This window comes from Etheostoma spectabile, chromosome 17 (assembly GCF_008692095.1).
Source record: "Etheostoma spectabile isolate EspeVRDwgs_2016 chromosome 17, UIUC_Espe_1.0, whole genome shotgun sequence".
Taxonomy (NCBI): Eukaryota; Metazoa; Chordata; class Actinopteri; order Perciformes; family Percidae; genus Etheostoma; species Etheostoma spectabile.
The window spans coordinates 23626126-23643032 of record NC_045749.1 but is presented as its reverse complement, the minus strand read 5'-3'; the positions used below and the strand labels follow the sequence as shown (position 1 = coordinate 23643032).

Below are 16907 nucleotides of genomic sequence, written 5' to 3'. Positions count from 1 at the left end.
GCCTTTGAGAAAATGAAAGCTCAGATGGGCCAATCTGAAATCTTGCTCCTTATGAGGTCATCAGGGGCAAGGTCTCTGCTTTGCCCGCCCAGAGAATTTGGCCCGCCCATGAGAGAGAAAGACTGGCTCTAGTGGCTGGAATTCTGGACCAAGGCTGAATTTTGGGAAAGAGACTTCATATACAGTATTAGGGGACCACTAAGGTCTAATAAAAGACTTCAGATACAGTATTAGGGGACCACTAAGGTCTATATAAGAGCTTCAGATACAGTATTAGACCCTAAGGTCATATAAAAGAGACTTCAGATACAGTATTAGGGACACACGGTCTTATAAAAGAGCCTTCAGATACAGTATTAGGGACCACTAAGGTCTATAAAAGAGACTTCAGATACAGTATTAGGACCACTAAGGTCTTTATAAAAGAACTTCAGATACAGTATTAGGGGACCACTAAGGTCTATATAAAAGACTTCAGATACAGTATTAGGGACCACTAAGGTCTATATAAAGAGACTTCAGATACAGATTAGGGACCACTAAGGTCTATATAAAAGAGACTTCAGTACAGTATTAGGGGCCACTAAGGTCTATATAAAGAGACTTCAGATACAGTATTAGGGACCACTAAGGTTATATAAAGAGACTTCAGATACAGTATTAGGGCCCACTAAGGTCTATAAAAAAAGAGCTTCAGATACAGTATTAGGGACCTTAAGGTCTATATAAAGAGACTTCAGATACAGTATTAGGGACCACTAAGGTCTATATAAAGAGACTTCAGATACAGTATTAGGGACCATTAAGGTCTAAAAAGAGATTTCAGATACAGTATTAGGGGACCACTAAGGCTATATAAAGAGACTTCAGATACGTATTAGGGACCACTAAGTCTTATAAAGAGACTTCAGATACAGTATTAGGGACCACTAAGGTCTATATAAAGAGACTTCAGATACAGTATTAGGGACCACTAAGGTCTATATAAGAGACTTCAGATACAGTATTAGGGACCACTAAGGTCTATAAAGAGACTTCAGATACAGTATTAGGGACCACTAAGGTCTATATAAAGAGACTTCAGATACAGTATTAGGGGACCACTAAGGTCTATATAAAGAGACTTCAGTACAGTATTAGGGACCACTAAGGTCTATATAAAAGAACTTCAGATACAGTATTAGGGACCACTAGGTCATATAAAAGAACTTAGATACAGTATTAGGGGCCACTAGGTCTATATAAAAGACTTCAGATACAGTATACAGTATTATTAGGGGACCACTAAGGTCTATATAAACAGACTTCAGATACAGTATTAGGGCGTCAGGCAAAATGAAAACTGGCTTCTGAACAGCAGTCCACAAAACAAATGGGTGACAATACCGCTATTTAGAGCCATTACGTAGTGTGTATGTTTGTGTGTGTGTGTGTTTGTGGCTTTGTCTGAGTGTGTGTTGGAGCGAGTGAGAGAGTGAAGGTGAATGCAGAGCGATCGGTCTGAGCAAAGGAGAGTTTAAGTTAAAAGTTGACAACACCTCTCGACCTAGTCGTCTATAGCAAGGGGGAAGGAGGAGAGTTTTAGCAGGTTTTCCTGTATTTAAGAATAGCAGTGTACACACAAATTTTGTTGGAAAAGGGGTGTACATGTGTGGTTTCCTGATCCTGTTATTGGTTATAAATGGGGAAAGTACTCATTGATAAATGCTGGTTTATTTTGCATTTGGTAATTAAGTATTTGCATCCATGGAAGCACTCTGATAACACACTTGACAGTATTCTGATTCCAAACGGGACTGTAGAGCTCCCTCTACCAGCCAGCTATCTCTGTGCTTGTGTGGTCACAGCTGTGACGGTTCATCATCTTTAAACCATCTACTCATTAGTCTGTAACGATGAGCAAGAACACAGATGAACTAAAAGGCTCAAGTGTGTTTCATTTCTATTTTTAACAACCAATTTCAGAGTGTTCATCATGCTGGGGCTGGCACTTGATAGATGCTAATCAGTCACAGTTTTTCATTTCACTCTATACATCTACATGAACGGACAGAGGCAATGGGGGCCCCTGGCCCCTCAGCCCTCTTACACAGGAAAAGACACCCAGACTGAAAGAAACCTTTGCGCTCGTTTTGACATTTTGCATTTGGCAGCTTAATGCCAACTATCACAGAGGATAGGTCAGATGTTTTTTTGGAGTCCTTTTGCATCTCACTATGGTTGTTTTGCATGTCTTCGTAGCCATTTGATTGACTTCCCTACAAGAAATCTTATTAGTCCCCTCAGAGGCTCAGGCCCAGGACTCCACTGGGCTGGGCCTAGATTGCCCATTCTATAATCTATCTATGCAATTGCATGAATAATTGATTTCTACTGTTTGTGTTTCTGCATGTCTTTTTCAATACCTTGAAAAAAAAAATCAACTGTTTTCCTTTTCTTCCTTTTCCACCATCTTTGATCTTAACGCCACCTTGGCCATGGTAGGGAGAACCAGGTTTAACGGGCGCTCCTGGGTTAAAGGTAAAGTCATTTCTGAGTGGTGTGTTTGGCAGTTATTACATAACCAATGAGATCAGCGGCTCGTAACTGTCTTTCTTCTACTGCAAAGGGCCAGGCTGGCATCCCCGGCATCCCTGGCATCCCCGGCAAGAGGGGCTACAGGGTAGGCCTGGAATGGAATGAGCAGCACCCTAACTGTCTGCTTGTCCTTCTGTCAGTCATCCTTATTCCTCTAGTAACTGGACGTCTGTCAAATCATATGTTCATCACATCAATGTTTTGTGTTTGTGAATGGCCAAATCTACAATTTAGACTCATCATGCTTCGTTTAACTTTGTGTGCTATTAGCTGTAACTTAGTGTTTTGGTCTTTAAATTGGAGGCTACAATTAGCCAGACTAAATGACTTGATTCAGAATTGGGTGTGTGAAGGTCCTTTTTGTTGTATTGTACAAACCTGACCATGCTGTACCATTTGTCAGTCAACACTCATCCATGCATTCTTAGATTCAGTCGGAATCGAAGAAGGATTGTCTTGACAGTGTGGTGATCTGTGGGAATGTACCAAAATGCTATATTAATCTCAACTCAAATCCACTTTCTAGTTTACTTGCTATTTCACAGAGATGCCAACTACATCAAACATTCTCATTATCTGAGTTATATCTGGGGATCCCACCTTTAGGCTCCGATAAGGGTTCCTGTTGTAGAAATGGGAAGATTCAGATAAAAGTAAAAGTTACACACAATGATATAAGACTGACAACTTTGAAAATATCAGTATCCAGGACAGGATTGATAGCATTACACTGGACATTAAAATCCATATTTTTCACTTCAATCAAACTCCATTTCTTATTGTACGTGTCTGCAGTGGCTGTTCTAGACCATTCCAAATAGAGGGGCCAAGCTGGGGCCACATGTGATTTTAGGGGCCCCAAATACATTAAGTGTTACATACTACCAACCTTCCATTGGTTTAGTGCTACAAAAGATTATCAATACACATATAGATATAAACACAAGAATATTAATTCAGTGTTAACCTATATTAAGTATTACTGCACATGAATAATATACCCCTCTTAAAATTGTATGAAAAGATTTGCCAAAGTTAGGAGGGCCAGAGGGGGGTCGAGGCGTAATTTTACGGAGGTGTTGGCCACACTATCCCCCCCCCCAGAACCACCACTGTGTGTCTGGTTCATAGTAATGAGTTGAGTTCTGTTAAACACTGTTTACATACATACTTTATGTATGGCAGGGGGAGAAAGGAGATCCGAGTGTTGCAGCCCAGGGAATTAAAGGAGAACCAGGTTCACCAGGACTTCCAGGCCTAATGGGACCCAAGGTAAAGGGTAATAGTTGGATCACAGTTTTAACACTTCAACAAAAGCTAGTGCTCATGGAAGTCATATTACGATATTTCTCTTACAGGGTGATACGGGCGACCGGGGAGAGAAGGTAAGATAAAACAGCATTATGGAAGGACTTTCCCAATAATAACACAAGGGAAGTGTTTATGGAGATTTTAAGTGCTGTTCCTTCATTTATCCTCTAGGGGGAAGCCGGCCTTGAAGGCCCTGCTGGACCAAGAGTAAGTCGTCCAAACAATGACAAATATTGACGCATAGTACACACAATAATCAATATCTTATCATTATGTTCATGTTGACATTTACAACTGGTCTTTTTCCTCTAACAGGGTCCTGCAGGCCCAACTGGGGAGCCAGGAAAGGCTGAAATCCAAAACAATGAAAATGTATGTAACTCATTAAGTTGCAACTTCATTACATATTTATTTTTTCATATTTATTTATATTGTAAATTGTAATATTCCTCCACAGGATATTCGCAACATACCCCTGATGGTAAGTATTTTGTAAGGTTTAACACAACATGTGCAAACACATTGCAGTAGTACAAATGACGTAAAATGTTCTGCCCCCAGGGCCCACCTGGATTACCTGGACCTCCAGGGACCCCGGGACTCCCTGGTACCAAGGTGAGAGACATTGTAGAGTGACAGCTGTGACATGTGCTAGGTTTTTATGTGTTATTTTATGTGTGTTTATGTGTTTGGGGCATGGTGGCCTAGTGGATAGCACTGTGGTCTCTCATCAAGAACGTTCCAGGTTCCGGTTCTGGGTTAAAATGCAGAGAAGGAATTCCGCTACATGCATGTGTATGTGACCGTAAAGTACCTTTTTCTTTAATGATGTGTGTTCCATAACCAGATTAGATTAGATTAGATTCAACTTTATTGTCATCACACATGTACAGGTACAATGCAACGAAATACAGTTTAGAGAGTTTAGAGAGCCTCTGAGCCGCAGCTAGTGAAAGCGCCGCCACATGCACTCTGAAAAGGATATATGCAGACAGCAGGATAATACAAGACATAATATAATGCACGAGACTACATACATGAAGGTATGTGACCGTAAAGTACCTTTTTCTTTAATGATGTGTGTTCCATAACCAGATCAACCTGTTAAGGGCCCTCGGGGCAACAACTGACTGTTGGGCCCCTATTCTCAGTGCTCAAATAACTGGCCCCAGGTTTTTTATGTCAGTTTTCATGGGTAATTTCATTAAATGGCCGATCAAATACATGGAAGCACACACACCTGGTGGATTACCTTGTAACATCAATGCTGTATTTCTACAGTCTGCTAATATTGTGACAAAGAGAACTAGTTGCTGCCATGGTATTCTTTCAGATATTTTAAAATTCTGTTTTTTTAAACACTGTTTTTTGTTTGGCGTCCTAGAACTTTGCACCTCAATAATTTGCAAAAAGAGCTATCATCTATATTATTTGTGTGATCTATCACTCTATGTAAATAAGTGCTGAGTATCTTTTTGGTATCTATTTAGTCTTAGCAAATATTTTTACTTACTTACTATATTTTGCACCATGTGCCTCGGGCAGATGCTTCACTGTGTTGTTGATGTATACAATGACTATAAAGATACTTGACTTAAAATAAATGGTTCTGTCACTCAAACTGGACCTTAAAGATACCCCTGTACCTGAGGCAGCATGTCCCTGCCATCACAGCCCCTTGCATTGTTTTAATACAGGGATTTTGTTCTGAAGACCTGCTATAAAAATCAACTAATGAAATTACTAGAAATCATTTTACGTACCGTAAATTGAATCTGGGCCCAGGTCTGAGGGGCTCAGGTCCTGGAACAGTTGCCTGCTTAGCCTAGTAATAAAGTCTTGATGTTTCCTCAGGGTGAAGTTGGTCTACCAGGTCCTCCAGGGCTAGACGGAGAGAAGGTAATATTTAGTTATCAGTACTTCATATTACTAGCCAAGCCTATAATGCATATTGTATAGAAATCTATTAACTTTAATGGCAATGGATTCATGTACAATATGCCTGCTAGGTACAATTCATGGAGTCAACCTTGATCTCTTGGGTTTTCAGGGACCCAGGGGAAAGCCTGGAGATCCTGGTCCTGCAGGCCCAGCCGGTCCTGAAGGCCCCAGAGGGGAAAGTGGTGTCATGGGCTTTGCGGGACCCAAAGGAGACAAGGGAGACGTGGGTCCATCTGGATCACCTGTGAGTAACTGTGTGAACCACACACCCCACCACACCACACCACTGCCTGGGCTTCCCTGACCAAAGCCCAAGTCCCACAGCTGTCATTATCCAGAAGGAAGGCCTGGCTTTTTCCAGCTCCCCTCTTATTATCTAATTAGAGACTGGAAGGGACCCCAGGAATGGCACTGTGTTTAACTTTTAATTCACTGTGGCATGGATCCCAAATGTGCCCCCTAATAAAGGACCATGCTATTTGTGGCCTTGTCATACTCTGAGAGCCTAAAGTAATCATATTCTTCAGGATCCTGTTTGTTTGATACTTAGCTATGTTACCTATTAAGGGAGGATTCTATTTTGCTCTTGGGTATCTATTTTTTGTTAGGGTTTGTTTTTGATGTCGGATGGGCAATACTGCGTTCCTGACTGTAGCATTTCCACACAGCTGGATATTGGGTTGTTAAAAAAGATTGTCACAAAGATACATCTGTGGATGATACATAGGTATGCTTGATTGTTTTATTAGGGTCCGACCACCGAGGTGTGCAATGTGTAATTGAAAGAAGTAATATTAAAGTCCGAACCATCCCAAAAAAAAGTCTTTGACACTAGAAACAAACCGAACCTTGGTTGATCCGGAGCGAGACTACCTCTTTTGGTCCGACCAAATTCTGGTTCTTTGTTCCGGATCTTGGTCCGGGGGAGGTTTCACACCTCTAATTTTAGTTCAGATCAAACTGAAAAGCCCAGAAGTCTGGACCAAATGAGGTAGGTGTGAAGCCCCCTAAGATCGGATGAATATAAAACTTTATTTGTATTTTTTGCTTTGATTCTAACATGAAGATAAACTCATCACTCCCTAAATTCAAACGCTCTGCCATTATCGTGATGTCCATCTCCCCTTTCTTGTTCTGTAGGGTTTAGATGGCCCTACTGGTGAAAAGGGGGCTTCAGGGGCCCCTGGCCCTATTGGATTACCTGGCTCAATGGTACGCAATGGTGCCTCTCATACTGCATCAGTCTGGATGCAGGGTCTGACCTGGAAAAGGGGAATAGTAGAATATACTTTGTATTCACCCCAAATGCTGTGTGAAAATGTGCTGTGTTGCCTCATTTTTCATTCACTTAATAGTTTGTCTGACTAGGAAATATATTGACAATGTTGTGAATTTCATGTGTCTTCACCTCCTCTTGTCACAGGGCCTAAAAGGTGCACCTGGAGAAGGTGCAAGGTCGGAAATGGTAAGGGGTGGTCACTAACTTTACTTACAATTAGAGCACAAGTTTGATGAGCAATATTTTCTGAGTGGAAACCTTCTGATAATGTTTGTGTGTCTGTGTTCAGATCTATGGTCCTCCAGGGCCCCCAGGACCTCCAGGACCAGTTGGCCCAGCAGTGAGTCATTCAACTCACTCACTCATTCAACCCCTTAACCTTAACATTAGCCCACGCTTACAAAATGAAAGTTGTAAGTGTCACATCTGAACATTTGCAGTAGGAGATTGGGATCCCAGAAGGGGGTTTAATGGAAAAGGTTCTAAGAAAAGGTCTAATCAGGTCAAAGTACCTTCTGGGGGACCATGAGAGTGCTTGGCCTTTAATGCAGGAACTGATGCAACTAACTATGTCCAGTAAGAGTATTACCTATCTCCAGTCAAAGTGACTGTGCCTGCATTTAGCCAGACAGCGTGTTAGAACCATGTGATGAGTCGTCAGTGGAAACACCTGGCAGGTGCTTAGATGAACCATCTGTCAATCACCTCACCTGGAATTTGAATTACAGACAGGTGACAAAGACAAATGCTGTATCTCAAGTTTGAGCATTTCAGTAATAATACTTGCTATTTTAAGTGTATAGTGCAATAACACTGACGAAGTAGAGCAACAAGATTGGCAATATACATGTATATGGATAGCGCTGGTTGCCATCTTTGCTAGAAGACCACCAATGCACTTTCATGCTTAACCCTTGTGTTGTCCTCGGGTTAAAATTTGAATGTTGAAAAAAACTGGAAAAAAATCAACAAAAACATTCTTTTTTTAAAACGCTGAAAAAGTGGCCCAAAAAAAGGAAAAAGTGACAAAAAAACCCAAAAACATTGGAAAAAGCAACTAAGAAATTGTTAAAAAATTGACAAAAAAATGAGTTTAAAAAAACTTCAAAAAAGTGACAAAAAAATAGGAATAAAATTGACAAAAACGTTGGAAAAAGTGTAGAAAAACAACAACTAAATGTCAAATTTCAACCCAGAAAAACAGAAAGTTGTAGGTCAACGAAGAAAGGAAGGAAGAAAGGAAGACAACACAAGGGTTAAGCCATTCTATACCAATGTAATTTATACATGTGTTTAGTAGTAGTAGTAGTACCACTGTACTTTAGTCCCAACAAGAGGAAACAAGCCGGGTTGTATTTTGGCAGCTTCCTGCAATATAGCATTAAAAATAACACTAGCTTTTAAAATGTTTTCACTACTAGGGCTGCACAATTAATCACAATTTTATTGACATCGCAATATGAACTAGTGCAATATACATATTGCAGTGGGGGAGGGGGGACGTTCTGGCCTTCATTTAATTTCTTTATTTTTCCAATCTTCCATGATTCCTCCCATGTTGCGAATCATATCACAATCGCAATATCAGTCATAATAATCGATATTTCCTCAAATCGTGCCGCCCTACTCATTACACAAGTGAGTACAATTGTATATAGTACACATTGCACATGTAAGAAGTATCCAAATTGAGACAAAAACAAATATTGAGATAGAATTCAGATGGATTCTCTGCATGTAATTTGTATGATAATTTTAATTATATTCATCCCTCTTGTAAGTTCTTTCTGGAAGAAGTATTCAGGTCCTATACATAAGTAAAAGTACTAATTCCATACTGTAAAAAATACTCTACAAGTGAATGTCCAGCGATGACAATGTTACTTAAGTAAAAGTATGTAAGTATCATCAGGTAAGGTAGTTAAAGTATTCAAAGTAAAAATATTTGATTCCGAAAAATCCCGAGAGTTTCGAACCAGCCGTGTGTTTAATGACATCATCATCTCAGCTGGACCTGTAGACATTATATTGGTTATATTGGCTAGGTTACTTTATAATAAAACATCGAATTTCATAATCAACGTGTTTAATGTGCAAAGTAACTACTAACTAAAGTAACTAGTAACTAAAGCTGTCAGATGAATGTAGTGGAGTAAAAAGTAGAGTATTTCTCTCTGAAATGTAGTGGAGTAGAAGTAGAAAGTGGCATGAAAACTCAAGTAAAGTACTTCAAATTTGTACTTAAGTGCAGTATTTGAGTAAAGGTACTCAGTTACATTCAACCACTGCTGTTCACTCTTCTCCAGTTCCTTACTGCAAGTTATTTTTCACGTGGCTTGAACTTCTATTTGTACTACGGATCTTTTGGCAACATTTGAGTCCCAGTACCGACCGGGTCAGTAATCTGTTTTTCTTCCATCCAGGGAGCTCAAGGATTTTCAGGGCCTAAGGTGAGATATTGTTCCTATATTGTAAAATAATATCTACAGCACCCGCTCCATTCTTCCATACTTTCTACATCCTAGCCATTCAATGCCTGCCAGTGTAACGATGGGGCTTTATCTCTCAGGGAGAACCAGGCATAGGCATCAGAGGAGAAAAGGGAGCGATGGGTCAGAAGGGCGACAAGGGAGACAGAGGCCATCTTGGACTTCCTGTAAGTACACTGCACTTCCTGTCTGTTCATAAGTCTCAGAGCTCTCTATTCTGTTTGTGTTATACCTTGTTGTCAAGTTGTTTTACTTACTTTGGATTATTTTAGGGGCGATATCACGGCTTCAGTGCAAAAATGTTATATGCAATATGCAAAAATCAACGTTGAAACCCACCTTGCTTTATCCCTGTAGATTAGGATTTGTGACTGACGGGTGTTTCATGTCTCAGATGTCGCTTCTATGTCGCCATCATCCTGTTAAAATGTTGCATGGAACGGTGGATTGTGTCAAAGGAAGAAAATCATTAACATAACACTCCAAATCCAAACATTTTACTAAGTTTCAGTTAAAAATCCATTCAAAGGTTTGAGCAGTTTTAAATTTTTTATACTCTTAAAAATTAGATCTATCACTTTGGGTTTTCATTCTTTGTTCTTGGATTGAACTCGTATTTAAAAGTCATTCAGTTACACTGTATATAAAGTCGCTCTCAGGTAAAAAACAGATCTTCTAACCATAAATTCATAAGTTTGTTCTATTTTGTCCTATCTGAGTAACGTATGCTGAAGCTGCAGTACAGTGAGCAGCTGTTTTAGTAAAGAGCTGAACCTTTTTAAGAAAATTGAACTACATATTTTGGTTTTCAGCCGGGTCAATGGGCTTTGGACTGAGAGCCACAGACAGGGCCCGGCTCTTCTCATGAACCATTTGTACACGTAGCTTCAAAATGTAATGCTGTGGAATAAGCCTGCGTGATTAATCGTTATAAAATCGCGATCTTGATTCACCGTGTTCACGATGTAATATTTAACCCTTGTGTTGGTCAAAAATGAACAGAAATTTGACATTTTCGTCCCTTTTTCAGACTTTTTTTTTAGTTTTCACTAACACCACCTTACTAGTTTTCTACTTTTTGGAATTCATGGTCAATAACCCTCATTTATACGGACTTTTACCTTATATTTGAGTTAAAAAAACAGAAATTATGAATTATTTTGACTAATAGTTAAGATCAGAGGAATGACAGTGCTCTATTCATAAAGAGCGTTGTAAGGAATCCAATGCATTTTTTTGTGGAAATTTGGTTAAAGACAAACCCATAGTTCAGATATAGACATTTTTTAAAGGGGTCAAATTTGACCCGAGGACAACAGGAGGGTTAAATAACTTTAAAAAAATGTTTTATGACTTTAAATCTCAATTAATTTTACGAACGCTACTACTTTCTTCTTTGAGTTTTAATCATAGACTGTATAAAATAGGTTTTAAAGCTCTCCCTTCTCTTCATTGGAGCTTCCACGTTTACATGATTGGGGTGATGAGCTATGTGCTATAGGTGCCAAAAAATCCAATTTGGTACTGCCAGTTTGTTTTGTCGTGAGCAAAAAGATCATGGCTGTGAATCTTGATCTCAATTCTCAATTTGATTCATAATTTTCCCGAATCGTGCAGGTCTACTGTGGAATTCAGATTTGGTCCACATATTTATAACTGGATGCATCACATTGACTGCCGCTCTGCGGAGATCCGTGTAGGGGGGGGTCAGGGTGGATGGGGGGGTCTTTGAGCGGGGGAGCAGAGTTCATGTCCAGAAGAGGGGACGAGGGGAAAGACAAGACCTCCACCCAGGAAACGGGTGTTCGTGTCCTATGGAGAATTGTAGCAGAGGGTGTCGAGCAAGAACATGGGGGCAGCAGGGGACTCCAACCGCAGATCCAGAGCCAGAAACCCCTGCAGGAAGCAATAGGAGGAGAGAGAGGAGGGACGAGAGAGCACAAGACTCCGGGAAAGGGAAGAAGTCGAGTTAGTAACATACTACTTAAAGGGGCCGGTGTCTAAACTGAACTTTTTGTTGTTGTCGATGCGGGACCGTCAACTTTGTAAACTTAACAGCAATAGTTGCGTCGTAATTTCTTGGGATATCTCAAAACCTTTTTTGAACGCGTTGACCGGGTAGAGAAGGCAGAAAGTATCAAGAGACAGACATTGGATGTGAAAACGTAACGAGCGTCACTAGGAGCCATGACCGGGCCGTAGATTTGAAATACACGACTCACATCGACTGTCGCTCACTTTGTCTCCCCCTCCACCACTCGTCACCCTTCACTTGTCATCATCTGAATGTGTTTTTGAAGTCACTTGAGTCACAGCTTCACTCACCCCCCCTACCCATCCCCCCCTTCCCCTTCTCCCCCCACCATCTCCCCCATCATCTCTGCTCTCTAACTGTGTACAACGCTATACAGGGGGCTCATGGGTTAGACGGCAGACCGGGTCCAGTGGTGAGTGGCACACCCCACCCACCCTTCTCCTCCTCTTCCTCTTCCTCCTCCTCCTCTTCCACCTCCACCTCTACCCCCCCGCTACAGCTTGCTTGATGTCTGCTATGTCTGCTTGTCGTGTCTTCTTAATTTCCTGCTTCCCATTCTTGTCATGTCTCTGTTTCTTCCTGAAGCAGCTCTGTGAGGACAGGACTGTTCAGGGTTGGGTTCTGAGGATTCACTGGCATGACGACAAAAACAAGACGACTCTACATCAGCATTTTGCTCCCATGGGTTATATCGACAACCCCAGCAGAAATCATTTAGTGCACAACTTTTCTCCAAACTAAGCAAAGAAGAACATCCCATAGCCTACAATTGGGACAGAGTAGAACATACCCATGGCAGATATAACAACAAATACTATATCATGGTTGAGGTAGTGCTGCTCAGATTAATTGATTTGTTGTCAGCTAATGCATTAGTCTGCAATTAGTGTGCATTAGTCTGTTTTTTAAGATTGGTTTGAGCCATGTTTGAAAAATCTTTGATTTAAGTTCTGTGAGAGTAAACTTAATATCTTTATGTTGTGGCCAGAGGTGTGCAACGGTCTTTGAGTTATGTTTTCTCTGTTTGGTGGGTGTGTCTCTCTCTCATTGGTTGTGTCACAGGTGATACCCAATCAGCAGAGACGTGTCAGACAGAGTGGTTTGTACACAACAAGGTGTTCAACGCACTGTTTTAAGAACCATGTGGCTACTTTTTGTTGCTACTTTTGTTGGGGCTGAACGTGGCCCTGGTGAGTGATACTCAGCACTTCCTGCACAGATGTTTCACATTAAAAGCCTTGCAGTGTTCAACCAGAATAATCCTACCCTTAGGCTACGCTGTGAAAACCGATGGAAACGCTGCACGTGTAATTTTGTTAGTACTGACTTTCCAGCACACTTCAATGGTCATGTGACTTATCGTTATAGTAACGGGTGTTTCATATCAGGGCTCACAGGGCAATCAACGTTAGGTACACAGAGAACAACATCTCCAAATATATAAGAACCAACAAGCACATACAGAGAAAGATAGGATAAAACTCAATGCAGACATTATTCAATGGGTCCACAAAATACAAAGGCTTTTATTGTGAAACACCTGTAGGAAGTAGTTTTGACAGTACAGCATATATAAAAGTATTTATGTTAAAAAAAGAAAATTCAGTGCTACGTATGTGCCAGTATGACATAACGCTTTTGCCTTGCTAATGGCATTAGTGCTACAGAAATGTACCATGCGGAATTCCATTCTTTGTATTGGGTTTCCTTGATAATGTTGGACACAGCCATTTATTCATTTAATACTGGCTTTTATTTGAGCGTATACAGTTTAAACCCAATACATTTGTAATTTGTAAAAACATCAGCATTTTGTGGTCACATCTAAAATATTGAAATGATTGTGATATCTTGATATGGCTGCCCTGGGTTTGTAGCATCATATTACTTTAGGGTAATAGTCTGTCACCACTAGTGTGGCGTGTTGCCTAGTTCTGCTTTGAATTTCCATCTTGGACGTCATACCAGTGTGAATCCTCAAACCTGCCTCAACAGTATCCTGTTTCATGATGATGTATCAGCAGCAGTGGGCTGCAGAGTTGCTAAGAACTATCCTACAAGGAGCATGCAAAGATGCCTGTGCTGCATGTTGACATGCCATACAGTACACTACAGCACTGTACAATCTGGATACGCCTGAGATGCAAGGTCTTCCTCTCCGATCCTGACTGCTACTCAGACAGAACTGCAGCTGTTGACATTTTATTCATTTTTCCTTGTTTTTAACAGACAGTGGTTCCACAAGCTTGGTGTGTTAATGCTACAGGTGTACAGCAAAATCTGTCCTAGCCCTTTTTCTGTCTTTCAGATTCATTAAAAAAAAATCATCTGACATTATCTTTTTGGGCATCTAGTCATTTCCACCCGAAAGCTTGTTGATTTACTGATTTGAGGCGTTTTACTATGATTTTCTCTCGTTCTATTCTGCATGTATACAGGTATTTATTTTCCCTTTTCTGTTTTAAAGGGTCTAATAGGACCGTCAGGTGTGTCAGGGCCAGCAGGACCAAAGGGAGAGAGAGTGAGTATCATTGTTTGTGTCTTCTGTTTTGATTCTAAAAAACAGTTTTAGGACAATTTTCACTTTGGATTTTGTCTGGTCACAACAGGGTGAAAAGGGAGATGCAGGATTACCAGGACCAATCGGGCCTCAAGGCATCCCTGTGAGTCTGGAATTCCATTTTAAAAAATGATAACAAGAAGCATTTAGCTCTTTGAAAGCTGCTTTAATTTTTATAACAATAGGACACGATGACAGGCTGATACCAATACTGATGTAGCCTTAGCTGTTAGTTAGGGGGCAAGGTGGCCAAAGTTTGAGCCAATCCATTTCAGTAGAAAATCAGTAGCTAGAATTAATGAAGAAACATGAATAAAGATTAAAGGTCAAATTGTTAGCTAACGGTTAAAAAATGCTAAAAGTAATGGTTTAAAGTAATATTAATGGATATATGTAATGTAATGTATATGTATATATATAAACATTCAGTTTCACTCCAAGTAGTAGCATCCTGGAAGGTTAGTAGCACTAGGATTTCTGACCATATCAACCGGAATATTGACAGTTCAATTGTATGAAACAAGTGTAAATAGCTACTTTTATATAATGAATGGTGTATATTTGGAACATCCATGGGGAACTGATGAAGGGGTACGCAGCTTCTTCTGACAGGGCTGTGGGAGGACCCCAGACAAAGGTTGGGAATCACTGGTCTGTCATAGGAAAGGTCTGGGGTTCACTTCCATGCCTGTAATAGTCCTTGGGCAAGATTCTGACCCCCAAAATGTTCCTGTGTGAGTGTGCATCTATTATTATCTGATGAGCTGGGGACACTGGTACATGAGTGTGTGTGTATGTGTGTGTGTGTGTGTGTGTGTGTGTGTGTGTGTGTGTGTGTGTGTGTGTGTGTGTGTGTGTGTGTGTGTGTGTGTGTGTGTGAATTGGGTCTATAGTGTAGAGCTATAAGACTAGACCAAATGTAGCTTGTTCACAATTATCCACCACAGCGGCATGCTACTCGCAATAGTTTGTTGCTATTGTCCTCTGGCACATGTCCTCTGGCAGGCTTTATCTCACGGTACGATAATCTCACTATGAGGACAGGACCTTTGAGATGCTACACTTAGTCTTTCTTTTTTAATATTTCTTTGCTACACAGATAAAAAGTATAAAGGCATCTACTGGGCCTGCTTGCAGAAGCTGTTGTTGACGTCACATTGCATTCAGGGTTATTATAGTAAACTTAAAAAAAAAGGAAAATGAGCAGCCACTGATGTCATGTCTTATTTCTTTTTGCAGGGTTTAGTAGGACCACAAGGACTCAAAGGCAACCGGGTAAGATCGCATCCATAATGCTGTGCCAGTTATACAGATAGCAGAAGCGAGGACATGATTCTGGCTAATGGACACACTTTAGATCCAGAGCAGGTCACCTCTATGCTTTTACTCTTTCAGTTCAGCAGCTGAACTCAACTCTATTAAAAACTCATATTAAACAGACCAGGCTGCTGTTTGCATCAACGACATTATTTAACCTCTGCCATTATTGTCGCCACGGCCTCGTCGGGCCCAACGGGTCAGCTGATCTGCAGGGTTGTGACGACTTCAAAGACACTCTCAAGCAGGAGATGAGATTTAAATGAATATCAATAAATGGGATGTTCTCTTTGATATCCAGCATGAAAAGAAAGCCAGATGAGTCAGACAGTTTGCTTTGATTTGTTTTCAATGATCGTGAATAATTCACGTCAAGATGTCTCTTGCCTTTTCTGAGGCAAATGTATTTGTTTTGCAGTGGCGGTCTTGGATGCACTTCAGAATAAACTTTAACAGATTACATGCCCTGAGTAATGTATGCCAGTATTTCAGAATGGATTTTCCTTTATCAAAGATAAAAACATAGAAAAGCTTTTTTGCACACCTCTTTTGTTGGGCAGGTGCGTAGGATATGACCAAAAGTAGCAGATCAGGAGCTCAGGAAGAGTCCTGCACACTGACCATTACGCAAGCAATCATTTACTTATTAAAATGTTTCAGTCTTAGACCTTCATCAGGTAATTCCTAATAAAGGTCTAAGACTAAAACGTCGTATTTTCTAAAATGATTATACATTTTACTGTAGATAGCTTTGCCTGAAACAATCCGCCTCTTTTATTGTCTTTTATGTGATATCATAATGAAATTTTTCTCTAAGAGTTTAGACTTGAAACTGAGAGATGGATATCAGTCTCATGTCATGCATTAAAATCAATATATTTACAACCATGGATCAAATCAGTAGGCTGTGTGTAAGAGGTGAAAGGTTACGCAGTAAAGCTCGAAGAAGCTGCAATCAGAGAAGTTTGACTTTATCTTCATGGAAAATGACTCAAACCCATTAATCGGTGATCATTGTAGTTGGCAATTAATTTAACACTTGACAACTAATCAACAAATCTTTGCAGCTCTGCATATTGTATCTTGTTTTTGTAGTCCATACACAAATAGAAATGTACAAAGTATGGTTTGTGGTATTAGGGGGAGTTGCCTGCACATAGACCATAATCTTTGTTCTCTGAATATATCTGCAATCCGTACTTTATTTAGCCAGAGATGCTGCACAGTAGTGCTGGGAGGATGGACAAACTGTTCATTCAGACAGAGGCTTCCAGTCTTTCAGCTAAGCTAGGCTAACCACATCCATATTCCAGATATGTACTTCACAGACAACAATGAGATTGATATCCATCTTCACCTAAAAATAAAGCAAATATTGATATTTCACAAAATGTTGAA

The 16907-nt window shown here is 40.4% G+C and overlaps 1 protein-coding gene across 18 annotated transcripts in view; it reads left to right on the top strand.

Annotated features, from left to right (window-relative positions):
* col13a1 (collagen, type XIII, alpha 1) overlaps positions 1–16907 on the top strand; it is a 147866-nt gene that overhangs the window by 115027 nt on the left and 15932 nt on the right. For 13 of the 18 annotated variants that reach the window (XM_032541968.1, XM_032541979.1, XM_032541978.1 and 10 more), the window contains 19 exons: positions 2485–2520; positions 2609–2662; positions 3763–3849; positions 3936–3962; positions 4060–4095; positions 4204–4260; positions 4346–4369; positions 4450–4503; positions 5743–5787; positions 5939–6073; positions 6970–7041; positions 7253–7294; positions 7398–7448; positions 9532–9558; positions 9678–9764; positions 12009–12044; positions 14100–14153; positions 14242–14295; positions 15432–15467. In XM_032541968.1, the coding sequence (XP_032397859.1) occupies positions 2485–2520; positions 2609–2662; positions 3763–3849; positions 3936–3962; positions 4060–4095; positions 4204–4260; positions 4346–4369; positions 4450–4503; positions 5743–5787; positions 5939–6073; positions 6970–7041; positions 7253–7294; positions 7398–7448; positions 9532–9558; positions 9678–9764; positions 12009–12044; positions 14100–14153; positions 14242–14295; positions 15432–15467 (1014 nt within the window). The remainder of the gene's footprint in view (positions 1–2484; positions 2521–2608; positions 2663–3762; positions 3850–3935; positions 3963–4059; positions 4096–4203; positions 4261–4345; positions 4370–4449; positions 4504–5742; positions 5788–5938; positions 6074–6969; positions 7042–7252; positions 7295–7397; positions 7449–9531; positions 9559–9677; positions 9765–12008; positions 12045–14099; positions 14154–14241; positions 14296–15431; positions 15468–16907) is intronic. The other 5 variants (XM_032541977.1, XM_032541974.1, XM_032541980.1 and 2 more) reach the window with 4 other exon arrangements.